At 36.9% G+C, this 25,625-nt stretch overlaps 1 protein-coding gene across 2 annotated transcripts in view; it reads left to right on the top strand.

Annotated features, from left to right (window-relative positions):
• Positions 1–25,625, top strand: part of Arhgap18 (Rho GTPase activating protein 18) — a 129,330-nt gene that overhangs the window by 82,840 nt on the left and 20,865 nt on the right. For both annotated transcript variants that reach the window (XM_048354063.1, XM_048354065.1), the window contains exons 5-10: positions 2,018–2,196; positions 9,685–9,850; positions 12,773–12,864; positions 18,188–18,265; positions 21,874–22,033; positions 23,845–23,927. In XM_048354063.1, the coding sequence (XP_048210020.1) occupies positions 2,018–2,196; positions 9,685–9,850; positions 12,773–12,864; positions 18,188–18,265; positions 21,874–22,033; positions 23,845–23,927 (758 nt within the window). The remainder of the gene's footprint in view (positions 1–2,017; positions 2,197–9,684; positions 9,851–12,772; positions 12,865–18,187; positions 18,266–21,873; positions 22,034–23,844; positions 23,928–25,625) is intronic.

Raw genomic sequence — 25,625 nt, 5'->3', positions numbered from 1 at the left:
TTAAGAAAAGGTCTGATCACTTTTTTCCTCTCAGAGTGGTTTCCTAGGAAACCAATATATGTATTCACAGCAAAGCATAAAGTAGTATAAACCAATGGGAAAATAAAATTAAATTGTGCTTTAACACTTATGTTAATACCTTAAAATTTAATAATAAGAATTATAAGTATTCCAAAGCTGTCGCAGGCTTTGAAAAACCTAAATGGTAGCTGACAATACTATGAAGGAGTTTGAAATTATTTCTTATTTATTCTTAGGGATGGCACCACTACCCGTGAGCTTTTTGTTTGGATTCTAAGATAGCAACAGTGAAGTGTTCAACCACAATTAGCCCTTCTGAGCTCCCAGACCTGAATAACCACTTATTAAAGAAGGTTTCTTAGATACAAATATGGAAATATCATGATAAAATCTCTTACAGAATATTAAATTTTTAAGCCAGGCACTATTGGCTTACACTTGTAATCCTAGCTACTCAGAAGGATGAGACATGGAGGATTGCTCTTCAAAGCCACTCCCTTCTCTCCTGCCCCGGCAGAAAAAAGCCCATAGACTTCGCTGTCTCCAAAATAATTAGCAAAAAGCCTGTCTGGATGCTTAGCTCAAGTAATAGATTGCCACCTAAGTAAGCAAGCTCCATGAATCACTGAGTTCAAAGTCTGGTAACACTTGTTCCCTCTCAAAAAAACAGAGTGAACAAGATTAGATTCACACTGACTTCTTAATTTCATTTTGATTAAAACAGTTTTCTATTAAATTTTATTGACAAGGTGATGCACAGAGGGGGTACAGTTACATAATAAGGTAATGAGTACATTTCTTGTCATATTTATTACACCCTCCCTCATTTTTCTTTCCCTTCCCTAGTTCAGGTATAAAACAGTAGTTTTTAAATTAAATGACTATAGTCATTTCTCTGAACAGCAGGCATATTTATGACCTATCTGTCTGTCTGTCTATCTCATGTACTTACTATATTTTAAAAGTAATTTTACATTCCATCACTTTATATCTCCCATGAGTATATTAGGATGGAAATATGGACATGAATTACATACATTAATTCTTTAATTTTTGAGCTTCTTACCCTGAATCCAGGGTTTGCAATAAAAGGTATATATAGGCAATCACAATCTTTGTACTGTAGTTTTTCTAAAGTGAGTTATATTAAAATAAAAGTCTTACCAAATAGTCATACAATTATTTTCTTTAAAGCTTAAAACTGGTGTTTCCTTCAGAGATTTTTCTTTCATTTTCATTCTTTCCTAGAGGATTAAAAAGAAGCCAACTAAATAATCCCAAACCAAGAGATTATCTTGCCCACACTTGAAATGCTGGTGTGAATATCCTCAACTTACCAGTACTGATGGCTCTAGGAGCTTTTATGTTCTTCAGTAGTGCCCTGAACAGAACCTGTTGGTGCCTGTACCAGGTACCTTTAGCCCCAAATCCCGTAGTGATAAGGATGGCATTAATTTATGTTTTGGAATTTATACCATGACAGGTAGGTAACATTCCATTAAAGAAATCCAGGGTGTGGAAGATGTTGGTTCCAGGAATCTATTGGTTCAGTGTGGGGTAATGAAGTGGTGTGTCACTTTCTCACAGGTCTTACACTAGTCTCACTCCCTCTCCTGGCTTGTTTTTTCCTCTTTAGTTCTTCAGTGTAGAATAAAGCAACAAGTATATGAACTAGATTTAGGAGGTTTTCATCATGAGTTTGGTATCATCAAGGTTTTGAGTTTGGACCCAGTGTAAAAGCAGTGATCCCAAAGAAAGATTCCACAAATAAATGATGGGTTTCCAGTCACCACCATCTCCCTGTCTTCTCCCCACAAACCATTATTAAGATTCCTGAGTGTACTTTTTTATTACTAAATTACAGTTAATTACTGCCTGGAGGAAATAGGGCTCTTCACAAAGGTTTTTATGCAGTGACTACATTGGAAGTCAAGAAAGAAAGAAACAAAGGAAAAAGGCTAGCATATGATTTTTTTTTAAATTTTTCCCACTCTAGACCAGGCATCTAGCCTCATTGTTGGTAATAAGGAGCTGGTCGTCCTGGCATCTGAGGATACACCTGTCTGTGAAACAGACATCAACCTGGAGGTGTCGTTTGCAGAACAAGCAGTGAATCAGAAAGAGAACTCTAAGGATAAGTTTCAGAAGAACAAAGGCTGCGATGCCTCATTACCTGTACGTATGACATATTCAGATATCACTAATAATGTTCATGGGATTTTTACATTTTCAAGGTTGAGACTGTCACAGAAGATTTGAAAGCATAACATAGCAAGTACACTATAGCTTTCATATATAGATTCAGCAATTATTAATATTTCATAATCCATCTATATCTGTCTATATATGTGTGGTGCTGACATATACTTTTGAGATTTCCAAGTGCATACACACAACACAGTTATAAAATACTAATGAAATGGGACACTAACATATTAGTTATATTTAATAAACTCGTGAACATAGTCGCAATCATCACAAGATGGTTGTTTAGGGTTTGTCAGTTCTCTGCCCCCATGTGAGAAAGGGATATTTGTTGCATTGACTGTCTTGTCTTTCTTGGTGTTTTTGAATTGAGAACTCTCTCTTACCTTCTTTTCCTTTAATATTTTCAAAGAGTGAAGAATATTTTTTTGGGGTTGTCCAGTTGTTCCCTCATGACTAGATTCAAGCTAGGCATTAAATATGTACTTCACAGATTGGTTCTGCCTCTGATTGCATTATCAGAAGGGTGCATGCTGTCAGATGGTCATTGTTCATGATGGAAGTTTGGTCACCAATGTGACTAAGGAAATATTCACTTGTTCTCCCTACAATAAACCCTTCTACTGTACAATTTACACTGAGCTGTAGTTCTTGAAACAAGGTGGGTATTCTAGGTGGTAGTAACTTTTTTTTTTCTGGGTACTGTTCCTGGGGTTTGAACTCAGGGCCTGGGCACTATCCTTGAGCTTTTGTGATCAAGGCTAGTGATCTACCTGGTAGACTTGTCTGAAACCATAAACTTGTGTTGGAGAAACACTACTTTTCGGCTTCCACTATTCCTTCTACATTACTTGCTTGGCAATCTTCTATAATAATTGCTTTTCCTTTTCTTTCTTCTTTTTGGTTTTAAATGACATGTTAGACTGGTGACCTTTTTTTTTTAGTCAGTATTTTATAAACTAGTGTGATTTCTCTTTGATGTTCAAATTTACATAACCTTTGCCAGTGAGACCCTTTTCCAGCTTGTTTCTCTGATATTTTATCATGCTCTCATCATTCTTCTGCTTTTTGTTTTCTTCCTAGCACAAGTTGTTCTGAGTTCACCTTGTAATTGTCTCCCCTCAGACTTGAAAGCAACCGATGGAAACTGATTCCTTTTAGAAGCAAATGACATTTACAATACAGGATCTTAAATGTGTACATGGTTCTCATTGTTTCTGAATACCTTGAAAATACATTAATTTACTGACAATATCACTCATGAAAATACTTAAGTAAATGATATCACAAATTTTCAAAAACTCTTTGCCCAACTTCCAAGTTTAGTATTGATATCCAGTCTGTAGTCTTTTCCAATTCCTTATTCTGGTTTACCTTGAAACAGCTCTGAAATATACTTGTTATCCATAAAATTTATATTACTAATAAACAGAGGAGATTTTTAGAACATATGTATTTGTTATAACTTAAAATAGGCTAACAAGCTCTCAATAGCAAATATTCAGTGGTGAAATATTAAATTGTATCATGAATTTTTTTTCCCCCTTTGGCCAGTCCTGGTCCTTGGACTCAGGGCCTGAGCACCATCCCTGGCTTCTTCCTGCTCAAGGCTAGCACTCTGCCACCTGAGCCACAGCGCCCCTTCTGGCTGTTTCCCATATATGTGGTGCTGGGGAATCGAACCGAGAGCTTCATGTATAGGAGGCAAGCACTCTTGCTACTAGGCCATATTCCCAGCCCAAATTGTATCATGAATTTCATAACCTTTTCATGCAGTTTGAGAGTCCATATATTGCAATTGGTTGATAGGTCTTTAAGATGCTACCAATACCCTTTTTTCTATTATTTTTTTCTTTCTTGTATTTTTTCTTTTCCCTTAGTTTTCTTTCATCTCTCTCCTTTCATGCCTCTTTTTACCCCCTCTGTTGGTCCCTCTGTCTATCCCTTCCTTTCTCTTCCTCAAAATTTATTGGTTAATGAGGATTTGTTATTGATCTATAAAGTATTTCTTCCTTTGGCACTATGCCCCTAGTATAATTTGACATGTTTTTCTTTGTAAACTAGCTGCCTGTAATGTATTAGATTTAGGTTCAGTGCTTTTGCCAAGACATCTTTAAATATGTGACAATATATATTTTTTTTCCAGGAGAGATAATACTTTTCTATTTTTGTTGAAATTAATTGCTATAATGGATCCATACATGGATCTGTTAGTTTATTGATGTTTGCAAAATGATATTGTAGTGTTTTGTTCTCTTTTGTCATTTCACTTGGATATTTCTTTTAGAAAAAGTTTCATCAAAATGGTCACTTGGAATTCATTTCAACTAGTGACCAGTTCATGTTGTTTGGTGTGTTTTATAAAAGAAATATCTTGACTCATGGATTCATACATATTTGATATGATGCTCAACAAAATTGCCCAGGCTATCTGGTATAGTGTCTACTCTAGGCGTAAATTTGTCTATTTCTTTGAAAATCCCTGGTTCTATTTGGTTGAAATACAGTTTTGAACACTGAGAGTATTCAGTTCTCTGAGATGGTCATGATTTTCAAGCCTTCTCAGTAGACAGACTTGCATCTTCTCTCTTCCATGTAAACAACTATAATTCTTGGAAATGTCAGGTGATATATTTAGAATGTTACATGAACACTTGCTTAGTCTATCTTGCATTAATGTATAGCTTTCTCAGAATAACAATGCTCACCACCTTCAAAGTGAATGCTGGAAATGCTTTAGACTTGATTTTCTTTACTTGTTTGCATCCCTAGGATAGATACCTAAAGCAGTATGGTAAGATTATTACACTTTAGCTGCATACTTGCCCAAATGCACTTGCTTCATTTTCTCACAACTTCGAGATTGCTCTTATAAAGGTAATTTAATAATTGTATAAAATATTTACATAGTCCAGAAGTCAAATCTAATAACAAAAATATCTGAAAAGTCTAGCTTTGAGCTGGGTACCCACAGCTCATGCCTGTGATCCTAACAACTTAAGGCGGTTGAGATTGGGAGAACTGAAGTTCAGGCCAGCATTAATAGAAAAGTCTGAAAAATGTTCTCTCTGTAGAGGGAAGCTGGAAATGTTATATGTCCCTGTGAAACCAGCAATGACAAGGACCTTATATAGTCGGATCTCAGCTCAGGTACCTACTTAGGCAGGAATCAAGATCTCAAAACAGCAATCAGAAATACAGGGCTGGAGGCCTAAGTCAGGGGCAGGACACCTGCATAGCAATTGTGAGGAACCCCAAGAATAACAAACTAAACCACGAAAGTCTAGGAGATTCTTTTTCTTGAGCTAAGCAACCTTTATCTCTCCTCTTAGATGCAAATTTTAATTTTAAAATTATGGCATATTCATCAGTGTTGGATTAGTGGCCCAGTATATGTACTTGATTTCATGTATTAACTTTGTAGTGTATTCATAGTAGTATAAAGAAATGCTTCTCATTTCTTTTTATAGATATGTGGTAATCCATGGTGAGGCTATACCATGATTTATTAAACTTGTCCCTTAATGATAGACATCTGATTGTTTCCAAAATTATTCATAAAGGTGGAAGAATCAATTTTTAATCCCCAATGGGAAAATTAGTGAAGTTGGCAAAATTTTGGCATAAATGATAACCCACACACCCAGAATTAAAGTTTTCTAAGTGTTGATTCAAACAATGGAATAGAATTAGTCTTAATTAGAAAGTTTAAAAATAAAATGTCACCTGCCATTTTTGTCCTATTTAGCAGGTTTGTATTCAGCTGCCTTCTTGATTTTGTTCATGTTGTGTCCGAATTTAAAAATGACATTTCTACTTCCTCCCCTCAGGTTTGCCAACAAATCATTCACCCGCAAAGATGAGCTCAGTTTCTCCTTTTCCCACATAGTCTTACTCAGCTGTGAACTTAATGTTAGATAAAATACTTGAAATAATCTTTCATTCGTAACATACTTTCAGTTTTGTATGTATATACCTATTCATTTCTAGATTCATTTTCTTGAAATTTGTCTTCTAGAAGATATGAACATCATGTAAAGTCTCTTCAGGATCTTAAACTGGTTAAAGTGGCAATTATTGTGTCACCACACTGAAGTGGATGTCTAAGCAGACAAAACCTTACGTTCCATTATATTCCATGCTTTTCTGCTCTGCAAATGAGCAAGAGGCTTTATGAAATACATGGCTCTCCATTGACCTCGTTTTATCTGCATTTCATTTTTCATAGAACATTGAGTAATCTTTGTTTAATTGTTTATGATCTCTCAAAGTGGATTTGTATTTCTGAAATATGTAGTTCTGAAATACAGTTTTTTATAACTCTTAATGTGTAGGAGCGTGAAAATTTAGCTACTACATAGTATATATGCAATAGGACCTAGAAATTATGCTCAGGAATTATTTCATGCATTAATTCAGACTATCTCTGTGCAGGAGATATTATTATCCCTATTTTTCAAATGAACAAACAAATTAGATTACATAGTAATATGCCATCGCTTGACCTCAGTGACTAAACTTTTGAAGCTTTTCTCTTGCTTTCCAAGCTGAAGCTAGTGTCATATTTGATGAGTAGAAGTTCATTATTACTGATTAAATGCCTGAGTCCCACCTTACATCATAAAGTACACTAAAGAGGGGGCACAGTCATGGAGAGCTAGCTAGCTAATTTATGTAACACATGGGAGCCCCTGACCTTTTAATTTTTGTATTTTTGAATTTTATTCCTTTCTTTAAACACATATTTCAAAAGACAAAAAGAGCTTATATCCAGCTGAAAATCTACTGTCTTCTCTTACCCAAGGAACTGAACCATTCAGTCTATTAGCTCAACAAAGACAAAGACAAAATGAAAAAACAAAACAGGAAACTTCATAAATATTTAAAGCAGCCATTATGAATTAAACATTGGGATAAAGAACTAACTCCTTCATTAAGCACTGTGTTAAAATAAATAAAAAAATAAATAAGCTCATGACATATTTCTAGGTAAATCAAATGTTTGAATTAGTAATATTTCAGGTTTCTCTAAATATTTACCATGGGTAATGCTTAAAGTGATTACATTCCATGTGTTGGATTAGAACAAAAGCAACTGATTTCAGTGAAACATTTAGGACTTTATTAATTTTTTAGTGTGTTAATGGGTAAATATGATTGGTCCAGAAAATAAAGCCATTAGCAGAAGTATAAGGCCTTGCATAAGAACATTGAGACAAGTTTTACGTGAAGCTCAGGGTTGGGCTGTAGCTCCCTGGTAGCACTTTTGCCTTTTACAACAAGGCCATGCACTGGAAAAAGAAAAAAAATAAAACTCTGAGAAAATCAGAAGACTATCAAGAGTATTAGTGAGAATTGTTTTAGCCTCACCATGTGTGATTTTATGCTTTTCTTCGAGGATTTATGTCTTTCTTCATTCAGTAGACCATAGTAGAGCACTTGAAGCGTGCTGGCCCTGTGGTTAAGAGGTTTAGGGGTGGTGAAGATGTATCCCTGTCCTTGAAGGAAGAACAGTCCTAGATCAATATCTATTAACCCAAATTTTTACTCTCAGCCTTGTCGTTGGGGGAAATGGGGTAGAACAGATTGAACAAAGGATTCAGAGATCTGAACTTGCATCCTATGTCACTAATTATGTGGATATGCTTAAGTGTTCAATACTGAGCCTCAGTTTCCCCATCAAAAATGTACCACCAATTTTACCCTGTAGTGAGTTTTGCTGAATATTCTAGAAACCATTTACCAAATATAAGTGTTATTTTTAGCTATTTTTTCTTTCTTTGTGATGATATTTAGTTGAAATGAAATTTATGAAATATTAAATAATTTTGAAAGTTATGAAAATACCTTTTAGTCATACCCTTCCTTCCTTTCTTCACTCCCTCTCTCCCTCCTTCCTTCCCTCCCTCTGTCTTTCCTTCCTTCCTTCTTCCTTCCTTCTTTTCTTCCTCCCTCCCCCCTGTTTTTTTGTGCTGGTCCTAAGGCTGGAGCTTGGGGTCCGAGTGCTGTCCCTAAGCACTCATTTTGTTCAAGTCTAGCACTCTAATTCTTGAGCCCCAGTTCCATTTGGGGCAGTTACTTAGAGAAAATAATCTCACATACTTTCCTGCCCAGGCTGGCTTCAAACCACAATGCTCCTACATCAGGCAATCTTCTGAGTAGCTAGGATTATAGGAGTGAGTCACCAGGCTGAGCAGTAGTATCACTTTCTGAGTGTTTAGTATGTTCCATTTGATTTTGATCACATCATATGTGAGAAAGGAGAGCCTGATGTTACTCCTGGACTATACACCCAGGGCTTTTGCTTTAGGATATCTCATACTGATGTTTAAATAAAAATGTATTAATGTCTGAATGCAAAAATCAGCAAAGCAGAGAGACAAAAAGAGAATTAGATGAATATCTTTGTAATGAAATGAGGAAGTCTGGGGTAAACTCCACAGATGTAAGCTTGAGGACACAATTTTTTATCAATCTATAGAGAATAACCATTGTTTTATGTGGGAAATGCAGCAGGACTATAATTTGCATTAAACACGCCAGAGATCATTGTGTTTTTATTTTGTGTCTTGCTTTCTTATATTTCATATGTTTAATGTTAAAGGATACAGAAAGTAGATGATTGGAGAAAAGTACATACAGATATACCACTTGTCTGCATTCCTACTAATGAAAGAAATGAGTACCTAAAATAGTTGGGAAGCCTGAACATTTAAGCCTGACCTCACAGTTTAGAATTAGGTGGCTTCCTTCAGTGAAGAATTGCCAAATCATATAGCTGTCTAGTAAATATTTGGAAGACTGGTAAGGCATTTGTCTCTAAACTTCTCCAGTGCTCTATAGCCTTCTATACTAACGCTATGTCTTTAATGACAATTAGAATATCATGTATGCAAAGTATATACCTATTATACTGTATGTACAAACTCACGGCCACCATTTGTCTTGTCTTTCTTTCTGTTTATCTTTCTCATGTCTTCAAACTTCTCATCCTCTTTCCCTCATGATTCATGCATGACTTCTAGTCTTTGGTTCTTTGTTAAAAAGTTATGATTGTTATATTTATGATCGTTGAATAGTTGCACAAAAGGGTTTCAATTGAGCATGTCAATTATGAGTATAATCTCGAAGTCCTGTCTCCTTTGGGCTCACTGTTGCTATTGTCCACTGTAACATTGGTATGAGTCCACTCCATCCATGGTCAAATTGCATTGGTCAGAATTCAGATGTGAACTGTTGAACTCTCCATCCTTTCAAGGCCCTCAGAACAAGCATTCTACAGTCTTTGGTTGCACTGAGGACTGAACTCAGCCTGGCATTAAGTAGGCTAGCACACTACCAACACTATTTTTGACACTTAATGTGTGACCTCTTTTTACAGTTGTGGTGGTCTCTTTTGGTGTTCTGAAAGGGGTTGACTATTGTAAACTTATATGATCTTAATTACATTTATTTCAGAGTTTCAGATTGCCAAAAGATAAGACAGGCACAACAAAGATTGGAGACCTGGCATCTCAGGACATGAAGAAAGTTTGCCATTTAGCCCTGATTGAATTGACAGCACTCTATGATGTATTGGGCATTGAACTAAAGCAACAGAAAGCTGTGAAAATCAAAACAAAAGGTAATCTGGAAAATGGAAAAAGTTAGATTTATTTCTAAGTAGCTAAAATGCATTTTTTAGATTATTCCTGGGTAAAACATCTACAAGGTGAACCAAGATTTGACTATGTCTAGAGCTCAGGTTATAACATACTGCTTTCAAAAATGTGTAACTTGATAAAAGCATCGTATGTGAAAACAAAGACATGCTCAAATAATTCCCACATGAAAAATTGTAATTCAAGGAATTATAATTTCTATGTTTTCTCCTTTGAATACTGCATATGTAAAAATACATCTTCGTGTAAGTATTTATTTTTAAAATATGATCTTGACAAATGACTTTGGCTGATCTTGAAAGATTACTTTTGCTTCTTCATTACATGAGAAATAATTTAGTAGTCAAGACTCTGTCCCTTTGTTCAAGTACATGGGGTTTTAACTATTTACAAAGATCTTTTTCTCTTATTATATTAAAAAAAATCATGTAGTGTAACATACAACACCCCTAGGTTGTATTCATGTACCATTTTGACATCTTTCTTTTGTAAGCTGCTTGTTTTACCCATTACGTTAATAGAATTTATTTTGGATAAGATGATAAAGAACAAATACCTTCAAGGTTTTTGTTTTCTAAGGCTTCATGGGTCTGAAAATCTGGCTAATTCTCTATTGACAAAGCTTTGCTGTTCAGGAGTCACTGTCTTCCTGTTTAACCTGAAAGATGTCTTCTAAGAAGGCACCAAGAAGGAGGATTACTGAGTTGCTATGGTAACGTTAGCCAAGATAAGTGATTTAGGTTTTAGAGGCAAGTTTTCTCTATAGGACTGAAGGGTCCCTTTTCCACATTTCCTTCAGATCTTCCTCATGTGGTACCTTGAACACCCCCTCTGTGCTCTTGGAGCATTTTAGCTCAAAAACAAGATGGTGAATTTCTGAGTAAATGGTATCTCTGGTTTCTCATAATTTATTGTAAAGAATGAAAACTTTAGGTGCCTTTTTAGGAGTGAATCTCCAATTATAAAATAGTTATATAATTAAAAAAGCTATGACTCCATACCTAGGTTTTTTTCCTAAAGTGGCTTAGAGATGTATTTTTTTTCCAAATTTTTAAATTTACTTTTTTATTGTCAAGGTAATGTACAGAGAGGTTACAGTTACATATGTAAGGCAGCGAGTACATTTCTTCCCAGCCTTTTTACTTACTCCTTTGTTTTTCTCCCACCTTTGCCCCTCCCTGGTTCCCTCCCCACCTTCCCCTGAGATGTGCAGTTCGTTTACAGCATATTGTCTTTTAAGTATTGCTATTGCAATACTTAATTACTTAATACTTATTCCCCTTCCCTAGTTCTGATAAATGTACATACTATACCCAGTGTACCAAAGTCAGTTACAGTGACAACAGGGGTAAAAGCGTGGGGAAGAAAGACAAAGGGAAAAGGTATAATTTCATAGGGTACATTGGAAACAACGACATCAAAGATAAAGACTTAGAAAAAAGCATACTAAGTGAAGTGAGCCAGACCCAAAGAAACATAAATTCTATGGTTTTACTCATTAGAAACAATTAGTGCTTATCTAGGATAGTCCTAGCAGAGGAGCACAATAGCTCAATAGAAATGTATATATGATCACATGAGATGATCCTAAGTGAAATTTGGAAATAAGTGGTTTATCTTTGATGTTGTTATTTCAAATTATTTTTTAAATTTATTTATTTATTTGTTTGTTTGTTTGTTTGTTGTGGAGCTTGAACTCTGGGCCTGGGCGCTGTCCCTGAGCTTTTCCGTTCAAGGCTAGTTCTCTACCACTTAAGCCACAGTACCACTTCTGGTGTTCTGGTGCTTAATTGGAGTTAAGACTCTGTTGGGCTTTCCTGCCTAGGCTGGCTTTGAATCGCGATCTTCTGATCTCCATCTCCTGAGTTGCTAGGATTACAGGCATGAGCCACCAGCACCTGGCTATTTTTGATTTTATGTTACATTTTAGAGTTGCAGGCTAGCAGAAAAATATTATTTGTATTAAAGCTGTCCCTGTTTAAATGCCAGTGGCCATTCTTTCCACTTTTTAAAATATATCTGTATCTTTTATCAAATATGTTTAGATTATATATCAGATGCTTGAAATTCTTGAGATCACTATTTTTTTCTTGATTTTCTTTTTTATTTTCTTTCTCCAACTATAAATCTATTTATCAAGTTGCTGGCATTTTTGAATGGCATTGTAGTATCTGATGTCTGTCCTCACACCACAAGGTCATCCTTTTTCCTTGTTTACATGTGATTTTAGTCTCATATGTACAGTAAGAACAGAGCTTTCAATTTCCAGGGTAACTTTCTATGCAGGAGTGAGCTAGACTGTTACAAGCTGTGCTCATATCAGACTCAAGACCCACAATTCTGATTTAGAAAAATCAGTAATTCCCAAGTCTATAAAGCTACCAGTCCACATTTAAGAGTTCTAAGTATCCACAGTATTTTCTAAATAGAAACATTCATAGAAGACCATCATGATGTTGGCTGATTTCTCAGAAACTAAGGATTTATATTGAATATAGAAGAGCTCAGTGTCATTTGATTTGAATCCAGAGCTTTAAATTTGATTGCACTTAGTGGATATTTTGTATCTCCTCACAGTAGTCTATTTTCCCTTGTGTGGCAGTCTGTCCTTTTGAATGCTTGCAGTGATTATTGGCAGTCATTCTGGCTGTCTTTCCCTGATAGTTGTCTCTCTTAAGGTGAAACTGGGATGATACTGGCCTCTATGTCCTTTCCTTAGCAGAAGTCCAATAAAAAGTTTGATTGTATGACAATATCAGAAATCTTTTGTTTTTAAACTTTTGCATACTATTATATAGATCAATGAAAGTAAAGACATTTGTTTAAAAAATAAAATCTTGCCTTTATGTTTAAAAAAAATAAAGACATTTGTTTTCTTGTTATAGATTCTGGTCTTTTTGGTGTCCCATTGACCACATTATTAGAACAAGATCAGAGGAAAATGCCAGGAACTCGAGTACCTTTGATCTTTCAAAAAGTAAGTAGATCTGACTGAACTGGTCAGTGTAGAGAGAACCAATGGAAGCTAAAAGTGGATTTTTTTTCCATTTATACTATCATAACATAGTTTTCTTTTTGTAGTTGATATGCTGTTTTATTTTGTATTTTGATTTTCTATTCAGGCAGCAAATTTGTTTCCAGGGTTCATAATTTTTCTTTCACAATGATGTTTCCTATGTTATTGCTGTAACTGTGATTACCTGGCATCGTTTTCTTGTCTTCTATTAGCTGGCTTTGTATAATTGAGATTTCAATTCTATAATACACAGGGTTGAGAACTGCTTATAAATTTCTAGGGAATTCAATCTTCATGAATATTTCATGCCCATATGTATTTCCCAAGCAGGTTTCCTATTTACAGTGAGGATGTCCAATTTAATTTACCAGTGCCTACGTCCAAAGTAGGTAAAGAAACCATAAAGTAGAATTAGAAGATGATTGCTAAACTACCAAGTCGCTTGTGTAGTCAACACTCAATTATTCATAAGCAGCTTCACTGTAGCAATAAAAAAATACACATGAGCCTAACCTCTGAGCTATCATTGTTCACATACACAGATTACATATGATAAAAATGAGAGAATGCAGTGAGAAAGTTAAGGCAGATCAGCTGCAGACAACCAAAGCTGTAGATTCTTTGTGATAGCCCAGGCATTTCAGTTTCGGAAATTTCTGGGACAGCAGAAATTGATTTGCAGTTGATTGACTCAACAATTTTAAACAATCCCTATGCTCCATCTACGTGGCACTTCTCCTGTTCCAGATCAGTCAATTTCCTGTCTCCCCTCTTAGCCATTGGTGCCTTTATTATTCTGTCTGCCATTGCATTCACACCTGTTATCTTACTGTGTCTCCTTAGTTCTCTTCTGTACAGTTTATCCTACCCATCAGCCTCTGCCAGCCACCGCCTGTAAAGCCTCTATCTGTATGAATACTTGTCAACTTTTCTTGTGACTATAGTCTATATAATCAAATTCTTCTAATATCAATAAAAGGCATGAGTTACTGTAGACAGATGGCTTTGCAAAGCAGAAATCTCAGCAACAGATTCCTCAGATGAGTGTTAGTCAGGGTTATCTGGAGAAACAGAATTAATGGGATATATCTGAGGGAGAGATGGGAAGATTTATTTTACAGAATTGCACTAGTCTCTCTCTCTCTCTCCTTTCTGTCTTTTCTTCCCTCCTTTTTTCTCCTTTTTCTTTCTTTCTAGTCTCTGTCTTTTCTTTCCTTTCTTCTTTTATCCATTCCTCCCTCCTTCCCTCCCTCCCTCCCTCCCTTCTTTCCTTCCTTCCTTCCTTCCTTCTTTCCTCCCTCCCTCCCTTCTCCTTCCCTCCCTTTCCTTCCTTTCCTCCTTCCCTCCATCCCTCTGTCTTTCTTTTTCTTTCTCTTCTTTCTTCTGCTCTTTTCTTACTATCTTTCCCTCTTCCCTCCCTCCCAAAGAAATAAAAAAAGAATTTGCTCTCGTTCTTACAGAGACTGGCAACTAACAACTTTATCTCTCTCTCTCTCTCTCTCTCTCTCTCTCTCTCTCTCTCTCTCTCTCTCTCTCTCTCTTCTAGTTCTAGGGCTTTTTTTTTTTTGGCCAGTCCTGGGCCTTGGACTCAGGGCCTGAGCACTGTCCCTGGCTTCTTCCCGCTCAAGGCTAGCACTCTGCCACTTGAGCCACAGCGCCGCTTCTGGCCGTTTTCTGCATATGTGGTGCTGGGGAATCGAACCTAGGGCCTCGTGTATCCGAGGCAGGCACTCTTGCCACTAGGCTATATCCCCAGCCCCCTAGTTCTAGGGCTTTGAACTCAGGAGTTGAGCGCTGTCCCTGGCTTCCTTTTGCTCAAGGCTAAGACTCTGGCTAGCACTCTACCACTTAAGCCACAATACCACTTCTGGCCTTTTTTATATATGTGGTGCTCAGGAATGAAACCCAGGGCTTCATGCATGCTAAGCAAGCATTCTACTGCTAAGCCACATTCCCAGCTCCAGCTCTTTCTCCCCCCGCCCCCATGTGTATGTGTGTGTGTGGTGTGTGTATGTATATGTATATCTATCTATCTATCTATCTATCTATCTATCTATCTATCTATCTATCTATCTATCTATCTATATGGCCTATAAACTTGGGGCAAAAGTTAGTGTTGCAGTCTTAAGGCCTTCAGATGAGATGGGGACCACCACTTTATTAGAGAGTAAAGTGCTGTATTAAAATTGATGATTCAAATGTTGATTTCTTTTATTAAAAGAAGTACTATCAGTGAAACATTTTAGATTTGTGTTTGAACAATTGGGTTGGCACTATAGCCTAGCTAGGATAATGATTCTCCACTATACCACTACACCAGGGAAGTGCACTAAACTATTAAGGTTCGTCGGTGCTTCCGGATCAAGATGAAGATTCCATCTAGTCCCTTCCGGGGGAAAAAACATCTCCCTTTGTTATTTCTTGTGAAATTCTCACTTTTTTCATTATTGCTGAAAATATTTTTTTTCATATAGAAAATATGAAGGGGGGTATAAAGAGCTTGCTGATAGTGACACTCATCTATTTGTATCTTCTGTGCTGTGAGTAATAAATCACAGAGATCAGTTGTGAGGAGCATATTGTTATTCATCAGCTGACAATACCACTAGGTCTTTCCTCAGTTTTGTAAAGAAGGGAATTATTGACTTACCAAAAGACTTACTGCCAGTCATTAGAGGATTCTATTTTATTTAATTTTTGAGAAAATATACCCAAGAAAGGCACTGACAAAATTTATCCACTATCAATTCATTATTCATTATATTTTTTATATTTTTCTTTTTTTCTCAGAGACACATTGTTAGTCATGTTCCCAGAAAGGGTTGGATACATAGAAATGTCCATTTTATTTAATGGAAATCTTCTATTTTATAACCTGCTTGCCAGATCCACGTTTTGATTGTTCAACTATGCAGCCACATTAGACATTGTTGGTGTCAAAAGCAAGTCTGACTGCTGGATGGCAGGGGCTCATGCCTGTAATCCACCAGCTCGAGGCTGAGGTCTGGAGGATCTCGAGGTTTAATATTACCCAGGGAAAAATGTGAGACTCCATTTTCAATTAACCTGCAAAAGGCTGGGCTGGAGGTCTAGCTCAATTGGTAGAGAGCCAAGCAATCAAGCTGAATTAAAAGCAAGTCTCAATTTATTGTCATTTATAAGCTTTACAGGTCACATATGTACGTAAACCACTGATAAACTACAAAACATGTAAGTTACTAAAAACAGTATAATTGAATATATAGATAAATATGGTTATTGTCTATCTCTTATTTTTCAGTCCTGAAAATAAAAGGAAGTTGTATTAATTACTTATATTAAGAATATAACAAAAATATTACTGTCAAAGTAAGAAATATGAGAAAACACATGACCTTCTTTCGGTAAAAGAATATGTAGCTATTGGATGCTGCTAGTTAGCATTAGAAAGTACAAAAAAGACTAATGAAAATTCAGATATTGTTACTTAAAAGACACAATTTTCTTGTTTATTTAACAAAACTAAAAGACATACACTATGAAAAACTAATTTGCTTCAGCAACTTGTATGCAATTTTATATTAGTAGGGTATAAAACACAAACATTTTATAAGATGAAATAAAATGAAAATTGGTTGTACACTGAATATTTGTAAACCTGGTTTTAAACATGTTATTGAAACATACCCCTCCATTCTAAAATCATTTGTAAAGTTTTTTTGCTTTGGATTTCTATCCAATGTAACTTGAAAAATCTGATCTTAGAAATTCTGAATTTTAACAAATCATGTCATTCATTGATCAGAGATGCTTCAAAAATTCCTTTTTCTTTTTGTTATGGATTGATTGATTGATTTAGGTGCTACAAGTGGAGCCAGAACCCAGGCCCTGGGTGCTGCCACTTAGCTTTCTCTTCTCAAGGCTGGTACTCTATCATTTGAGCCATGCCTTTGGAGAACCATGAGTCTATTCTTCTCATATCTGGCTGGATCAATATAAATTCATCATTAGGCCATAATCTAATGCAAGGATAGGAAAGGTCATCACCAGGGAAAATCCACCACAGGTCCCTGGTGCACACATTACGATATAGCTAACTTGAGAATATCTAGACAAATGGCACAAGACCTTCTTTGTGATTTCAGGCTTTACATGTCATAGAATCTTTAAAAGCAAAGCCAACCCAGTGAAGGTGGTGTGGTTTATAGTGTCTTAATTAACCATTAGCAGAGGCTCTCTTGAACAAAATTTCAATTTTTTAATATTGTTTTGTTCTCTGGAAGATGTCATGCCGCAGACTGTTTAAAGACTCTTATTATATGAAGATCACAAAAGGGAAGACTGGATCTTTCCTCAAGAAGAGGGCTCTTATGAAATGGGGTGGCTTTAGGAAGGATCCTAGTAACTGCTTTGTATTTAAACAAGGGGCGTGGAAATTTATTTCCTTAGAAATATCCCAGTATTCTTATACCTTGCCCAGGGAAAAGGCATTCCTGCTTTCTAAATGCATACTAATTGTGCAATGAAGATGGTCATGCTTTTGCCTTCTTCGTAGTTCTTAGTTTCTCACTGTTATCTCTCCATTTGCCTGTTTTATTTATTTTTAGTATACACACATGCATACTAGTAACAAATTTGTGCATTCACACACACACATACACACCTAGGCACACACATGCACACATGCATGCATGCAGATACTGTAGATACTGAAGGCCTATGAGCTGTCTTTTAGTTTTTTCTTCTCAAGGTTGAGTCACATTTCCACCTTCAGATTTTGGGTGGTTAACTGAAGATAAGCATCTCATGGACTTTCCTTTTCTGGGCTGGCTTTGAAATCCAATCCTCAGCTCCCAGCCTCTTGAGCAGCTTGGATTATAGGCATGAAAGAAACACTGGCACCTGCCCCAATTTTTGACTTCATATTATAAACAGTTCTTTCTCAACAAACTAAAAATGACATTTAAATGCATAAATAATAGAATTCCATCAGATGTACATGGCACAATCAGCAGAAGAAATGGATGTTCTTGTTGCTTCATTTGTTGGGTGTGGAGTCACCACAGCTATTATACGAAATGGTGTACTTCTGTGATGAAATAGTGTAAGACCTTATTCTTCCAAATTATAGCCAGAGTCGTTGGACTTTGTATTTTGAAGGATGGTAGTGAAATCACATTCAAACCCCCATAAAATCCAGTTGACATGTCATTGTAATCAGTTTTCATTTATTTATATGTGAAGCAGATGTTAAATTGTACTCCTCACAAATGCCGACATCAGAATGTTTGTGTTTCTTCTGCAGCTGATTTCTCAAATTGAAGAGGGAGGTTTGGAAACAGAAGGCCTCCTACGGATACCAGGAGCTGCCATGAGAATCAAGGTCAGGTGACCTTTCATTCTGCTTCTGCGCCATTTTATTGTTTAATTATCCACTTGCAGGCTAAAAGCCAGCTTAATCTACACACCCTTGTTCCTGCATTCCACAGTGATTAAAAAAAAACAACAAACCTTACATTCAGCTTAGATTCAGTTTTTCTACCACCTCTTCTGGTTTTGTACATTTTTTTCTCTCCAAATCACCCTCTTACCTGTAATTTCCTATGAGCAAGACAACCTGATGACTCAAAATATGACTAGGGGGTTATGGTGATGATTTAGTCATGGGTCACAGCAGCTGTGTTTTTATTTTTAAAAGGTCAAGTTTATAAGACTTGCAGCAGGTGAGCAGATTAGGGGCCCTGACAAATAGTCCCCATGTATTGTTTGTCATGATGAACTGTTGAAATGAGGCTGATTGCCGCGGTTCCTTGTTTCACACGAGCTAGCATAGCCTCTGGCTGGCTGCTGTCAGAGGGGAGTTGGTCCCCAGACTTCCCAATTAGATGCCTCCCTGTCCCCTTTGCTCAATGGCATTTCTTCCCAATTATCCCAGGGTGCCTTCTGTTTAACCTCTGGGCCTCATGTCCTATCTGGAGAATGAATCCTCTACAGATGAAGGAGCCTATAGGTGATACACATGGCATATACTTTTAAAGGGTTTACATTATTTAGAAGAGTCTTACTTGAAATTACTATTGTATCTAGAAAATTAACCCAGCAATTTCTTTTTTTGGCTAATAGTTTTTCTTTTTTTAACTTTATCGTCACAATTTGTCTTTGGCTCTAAAGAGATAGCCTGAGAAAATGCCCCCATTGAATACGTGGTCGCCCTGAATTTGAAAAATCCACCCGAAAATAGGATACAGGGGAACCATCTTATCTGTTGGTGTTCTTTGAACCTCTTGGATAGGAAAGCTTTGGAGTTGATCAGGATGAAATGATTTTCAGGGATTGTACCGGATTGTTGCCAGTGACTACTAGGGTGTGGCCGCGCCCAGGGTTAGAATCACTGTGCATGCATTCCACAACTAGCATTGCCTGATCATTTTGAGGTTTTTCCTAGCTTAGAGCCACTCGTTTCGGCTTACTTGATGCTACAGACGATGACCTCTTTTTCATAATTTCTCTAACCTGATACACACAATCTCAGATTTAAGCTTGCATTCCCTGGGTTTAGTGGCTGATGTATTGAGGTCCCCAAAACTGTTTGGAGGTGTGAGTTTGATAACTTGCCATTGTCTCATTTAATTATCTACAACTAAGGTAGGCTCACCCCCAGTCCTAGACATTGCATTTAATTCTGAGATCATTCCTGTTGAGAAGGTGGTTCTCTTCCAAAAGAATAATTCTTCTGGAGCAGTAAATGGCTCCCTGTCATTAATGTCAGCAGGAATAGTGCTTTTCAATTGAGTGTTTAAAGCACTCAGGCTCTCCTTAGTAGAATGGGATGACGAACTCACAGGAGTCAAAAATATGTTTTCTGTAGTACAACATGGCCAATATAATGAGGATTTAACTTTGCACTAGGAATGTTGGCAGAAGGACAAAAATACGTAATTTCTAAGAAGGCCAATTAATGGATTCATCCAGGTCAACTGTTCAACCGTCCTGTTGTCGTAGACTAGAGAGTGCACCAGCTGGTCCATCATAAATAATTTAAATGAACAAAATTTTGGCTGTCTTCTTGCTTATCCTACCAATTTTTTTCTCTGTACTCTTCTCTTCCCTCCCTTTTTCCTCCATCTATCTCCCTAAGCTGCCCTTCCTTCCTTCCCTCATTCCTTCTCTCTCTTCCTTTCTCCTACATTTTGTCCCTTCTCCTATCTTTTCCTTCCTTTGCTCTCTGTCTCCCTCCCTGTCCCCCTCTTTTTCTGACACATCCCATTTCTAGTGTTGACTACATGTATTTCACTAATTATAAGAAATAATTAGGGCTGGGGATATAGCCTAGTGGCAAGAGTGCCTGCCTCGGATACACGAGGCCCTAGGTTCGGTTCCCCAGCACCACATATACAGAAAACGGCCAGAAGCGGCGCTGTGGCTCAAGTGGCGGAGTGCTAGCCTTGAGCAAAAGGAAGCCAGGGACAGTGCTCAGGCCCTGAGTCCAAGGCCCAGGACTGGCCAAAAAAAAAAAAAAAGAAAAAAGAAATAATTAGAGTTCGGCTGGGAATATGGCCTAGTGGTAAAGTGCTCGCCTCATACACATGAAGCCCTGGGTTCAATTCCTCAGCACCACATATATGGAAAAAGCCAGAAGTGGCACTGTGACTCAAGTGGTAGAGTGTTAGCCTTGAGCAAAAAGAAGCCGGGGACAGTGCTCAGGCCCTGAGTCCAAGCCCCAGGACAGGCAAAAAGCAAAACAAAAAAAAGAAATAACTAGAGTTCGACTTTGGCCGGGAAAGAAAATATGATAAGAAAACAAGGGCTGAGGATGTGGCTTTGACACACACACACACACACACACACACACCCTTTTGGGAAAATGGTTCCAAAGAATAGAACAAAGTATTGAAAACATGAAGGATTTCTTACATGCTAATATTTATGACACAGTAAAAGAAAAGGTATACAGGAAATAGTAATTATGATAGCAAAATCAATTTATTTGTAATAGTTTAGTTGGGATATTTTGTCAAACTATTGAGGTATATGAGTGAGCCACTCCTGACTCGACAAAAACACAAACTATTGTATTGAGCTGGCAGTACCATGACCATACATTAAACATCTCACATTTGCTATAGGAGTTAATTTCCATTTCTCAGAGGTCATTTCTGCTTTAGAGCCAAAGATTGCTTGTGCATTTTGTTTTGCAGTGTAATTTTACTCATCATATGTTGATTTGGTGTGCTTTTTGTGGGAAGAATGGGCTTTAAACTCAGGACATTGAGCTAGCTAGGCAGGTAGTACTATACCAGCTGAGCCATGACCCCAACCCATATAGTAGTTTTCCTTTTGTGTGTAATTTATTTTGATATAATGAAGAATTGTATTTATCTAGATGAGTTCTCGAAATGGGAAAAAAAAAAGCAAACCAAAAACGTAATTTTGTGTGTTCCAGTACTGGGGCTTAAACTCAGGATATGGGCATTGTCCCTGCGTTTGTTTTTTGTTATTATTTGTTTGTTTTGCTTTGTGTGTGTGTGTGTGTGTGTGTGTGTGTGTGTGTGTGTTTAATTGCTTAAGGCTACTGCTTTACCACTCAAGCCTTCACTCTATTCCTGGCTTTTTGCTGGTTAATTGGAGATCCTGCCCAGGCTAGCTTTGAACTGTTACCCTCAGATTGCAACCTACAGAAGAGCTAAAATTACAGGTGTGAGCTTCCAGTGCCAGGCTGGAAAAAGTATTTTGAGCAATCTTTTAATTAAATCTCAACTAATTAAAGTTTGTTGAATGAAGTGAAAAGAATTTGGCCTTCAGAACAATTTCTCCTTGGTGTAGTAACACTGTGGTTGAGGGACTACCAGTGTTCCATGTCATGGAAGCTTTGACTTTGGGTTTTTGTTATCTTTACAGTGAAATTCTTGTAAAGTGGAAACCATATCACATTCCCAGCAGGGAAAAAAAATGTACTTACTGATAACTGTTTTCCGTCTTTGTGTTGTTTAGAATCTTTGCCAAGAACTAGAAGCAAAGTTCTATGAAGGGACTTTTAATTGGGAGAGTGTCAAGCAGCATGATGCAGCCAGTCTGTTGAAGCTCTTCATCCGGGAGCTGCCCCAGCCCCTGCTCAGCGCAGAATACCTCAAGGCCTTTCAGGCTGTGCAGAGTAAGTGCCGTCCATCTTGCAGCAGTCTTTCTGTTGGTGCCATCTATATTAATTGTCTTAATGATGTTTGACATCACAGTGCATGGGAGATGCGTTTCAGTAGACATATTGACTCATGGATGCCAAGGGTTGCTTCCTCTGCAAGTGTTGTTTCCTTTTCTTTCATAAGTATACATGTGGGAATCAATCACCAAATGTTCTCTTCAGGTAGAGAATAATTGATGGCATTGAAGCAGTACAGTGTATTTTGGAGTTAGAACTCTGTATTTTTCTCATAATAGGATGAGTCACATCGCATCTCCGATTATGTTTTTCTTGCCAAGTGTTAAAAAGCAACACTTACTGGAGAAGCTGTGGGTTAACAGTTATCAAAAAAGGACAAGGAGATGTGCTAGAGTCTTTGAACATGTGCTGAAAAACAAGATTCTGAAATAGTTGTGTGCAACTGTGTGGTTGGAATTGGGGCAAGGCATTTTGCTGCCACATTGAGGGAGTTCCATTAGACCTGAATTTCTTTTCCAAGAAAAGAAATCAAGATATTGAAAAACTTTATATCCTAGCACAGTATCCCATTTATTTCTAGAAGCTATCTTGAAAGAATGAATGCATATCTTGAAAGACATATCTTTCATTTCCAAACTGGGAACCTTGAGAGTGAGACGGGGCACTATCAGTAATCACACTAATCTCCAGTGCTAGTCACATCTACTCCAGGCTGTTCTTACGGTCTGAAATATTGAAATGATTTCCTGGCTTATCTCATACTGTAATTCTTTTGCTTAAAATTTATGAGAGACATGAAAGATACTGTGTAGTTTTTAAACGCATTTCTTTCTTAAACAGAAGAAAACATTTTCTATTTAAAATGTTTTTTTAGTGGATCAGTCAATCACTTATGTTGTAATGTTAGCTACTCAGGAAATTGAGATATGAGGATCATGGTTCCAAGCGCAGCCTGAGCAGCAAAGTTTGTAAGACTCTTTTTTCCAATGAACTACCAAAAAGCCAGCAGTAGATCTACAGCTCAAGTGTAGAGTGCTAACCTTGAGTGGAAAAGTTAAGGGACAGCACACAAGCCCTGAATTCAAGCCCTAGTACCAGTGTGTGTGTGTACACACATAGACAAACACATACATGTATACATATTTTATGGTTAAAGTCCATTACATTGCATACATTTCCTACTTATGAACCAAGTGTATCATTCCAAAGAAATGAAGACATGGTTTTAAATGTCCATGAATATTACTTAAATGGGGTAAGGAACTCTGAAAATGAGACTGCAAATGATAATAATGGACCTCTTAGACCTTTTCTTTGCTAACTGGTTTCTAATTCATTCCACCATCATTTACTGAGCATGGATTGTGTTCCAGGCCTTGTTTCACATATTCCTGTTGGCATCAATGGACTTTTTCTTTGTCATTTTGTTCACCCTTCATGAAATGAAACACACCGCACAGCTAAAGCTGCTCCCTCAGACCATGTCACTGAAGGGCCAATCTTCTGATACTTTCCATGGGGGAATCATCACACAGAAGTTAAAATGCTTTCCAGAGCACAGTTGTATGTCGGCAAACATAAGGCTGCTCATCATATGATCACAGTTGGAAGTGAGCATTCTGAGAGAGAGGAAGCGCCTAGCAGCTGCTTCTACCAATCTCCAACTAACAGTCTCAACAAGCCTTGCTGCTCAGTCCTTGTGTCTTACATTTCACTGTCATGTTTACACAAAGTCACTTTTCATGGAAAAGGAAAAGGAAAGTAAAATGTTCAGTAACAAGTTCAGACTTTCTCTGATCTATCTGTAGATCTTCCCTCCAAGAAGCAACAACTCCAGGCCTTGAACCTCCTGGTCATCCTCCTGCCCGAAATAAACAGAGACACTCTGAAGGTAACTGTCTGTCCCTGAGAACAAAGCCCAGTAACGTGTTCACTATTTATGGCCAAAACAATGTGACATTTAGTTTGTAAACATTCACAGAAGCCTAACATGGAAAGGCCTACTTTAAAGTACAGTTGGTGAGAGAAACTCTTGTACTTTTCCTTCATTTATAAATTGTGTTGCTAATGTTACATAGGCTGCTTAAAATTTTCCATTATCATATTTCTTCTACCAAAGCAGGTAATTATGGTTCATTGGTTCATGGGAATATAGGTACTCATTTGTGTTTTCTGCTTTCTCCCCCCGCCCCTTATTTTCTAAATGGTATTTTAAAAATATTATTAAGAAGGTGATAAATAAAATTGTAAAATGTAGCTCTTTTACCTAACATTGTTACAGTACTTTGTAGCTCTAAACAATGATTTTTAAATAAATTACAATGGGAGTTTGAAATATATATTTGCCTAAATACAGATCAATTAAATTCTAATTCTTCCTCTAAAGGCTCGAACTTATGATTTGCAACATTATTTTGACATGATTTACTCTAATATTCAAATGATTTAGTACCATTTTTTGTATGTACTGTCAGAGGCTGTGATAACCAGCATGCATTGTTTTACGTTTATTTTCCTTAATAGCAAAGGTTAAGCCAGGCATCATAGTGTACATGTCTAAACCCATCACGCAGAAGTGGAGGCAGGAGGGTGATGGATTTGAAGCACATCTGGGAATCAACGGAAGATGAGACCAAAAAACAAGATACAAAACAGAAAAGTTTATAGTGTGGTGGTAAAGGGATCCATAATAAAATCTTATAAAAGATCATCATGTTAAGATCAGCTAAATTCAGCAAGCCAAATATGGAGTGTTTTCTCTCATTTGTAGGCTCTAGATTTTAAAGACAAGTAGTCATATATGTATGTACAAAAACATACACACACACACTTATCATTGTACCTATGGGGTGACAAAGAAAAGAAGGCGATATATCCATATATTGATATAAAACAACAGATGATAATATTTGAAATATACCATGTCTGTGCATGAAGAGGGCCTAGGAATCTCACTGAAAGCTATTCAGTAAGAGACAGGGATTGGGAGAGTGTCAATAGAGAGAGTTATTCTGATCAAGATATATCATATGTACATGCAAAATTACATGGTGAAACTCCTTGGTGCAATTAATATGCACTAAAAAAAGATGACCCCAGTATTTTACTTTTGAGAAGGGTGAAAGGAGAGGGTAAATGAATATTCAAAATACTTTATATGTGTATATGAAAATAAAACATGAAACTAGTTGAAATTCTAAGAATAGGGGAGAGGGATTGAGAGAGTGAGGTTGATGGGTATATTATATTCAGGTGTGGTATGGAAATGTCACAGTGAAACTCCGAGAAAACCAGAAAAAAGAGGGGGGAAAAGAAAAAAAGGGAAACATTCAATATATGATTTAGAAATAATATTTACCTTAAATTTTGTCACTATCTTAAACTTGTTTTTAGATAGACTAAGGTGGGCCTCTTACGTTTTTCTTATAACTCATGAAAAATTTTATGGATGATTAATCAGAGGGAATGAATGTTTATATTCAACTTCTCTGCATCATATACAATAGTTCCTCAACTATTCTTGCTTTATATAAACAAACAAACAAACAACTCCTAAAAAGTAGAGATGTAAAACCTAAGATCAGAAGTA

This window comes from Perognathus longimembris, chromosome 9 (genome assembly GCF_023159225.1).
Source record: "Perognathus longimembris pacificus isolate PPM17 chromosome 9, ASM2315922v1, whole genome shotgun sequence".
NCBI classification, from domain to species: Eukaryota; Metazoa; Chordata; class Mammalia; order Rodentia; family Heteromyidae; genus Perognathus; species Perognathus longimembris.
Note: the sequence above shows the minus strand (reverse complement) of the source record. Positions and strands in the feature narration are given on the sequence as shown.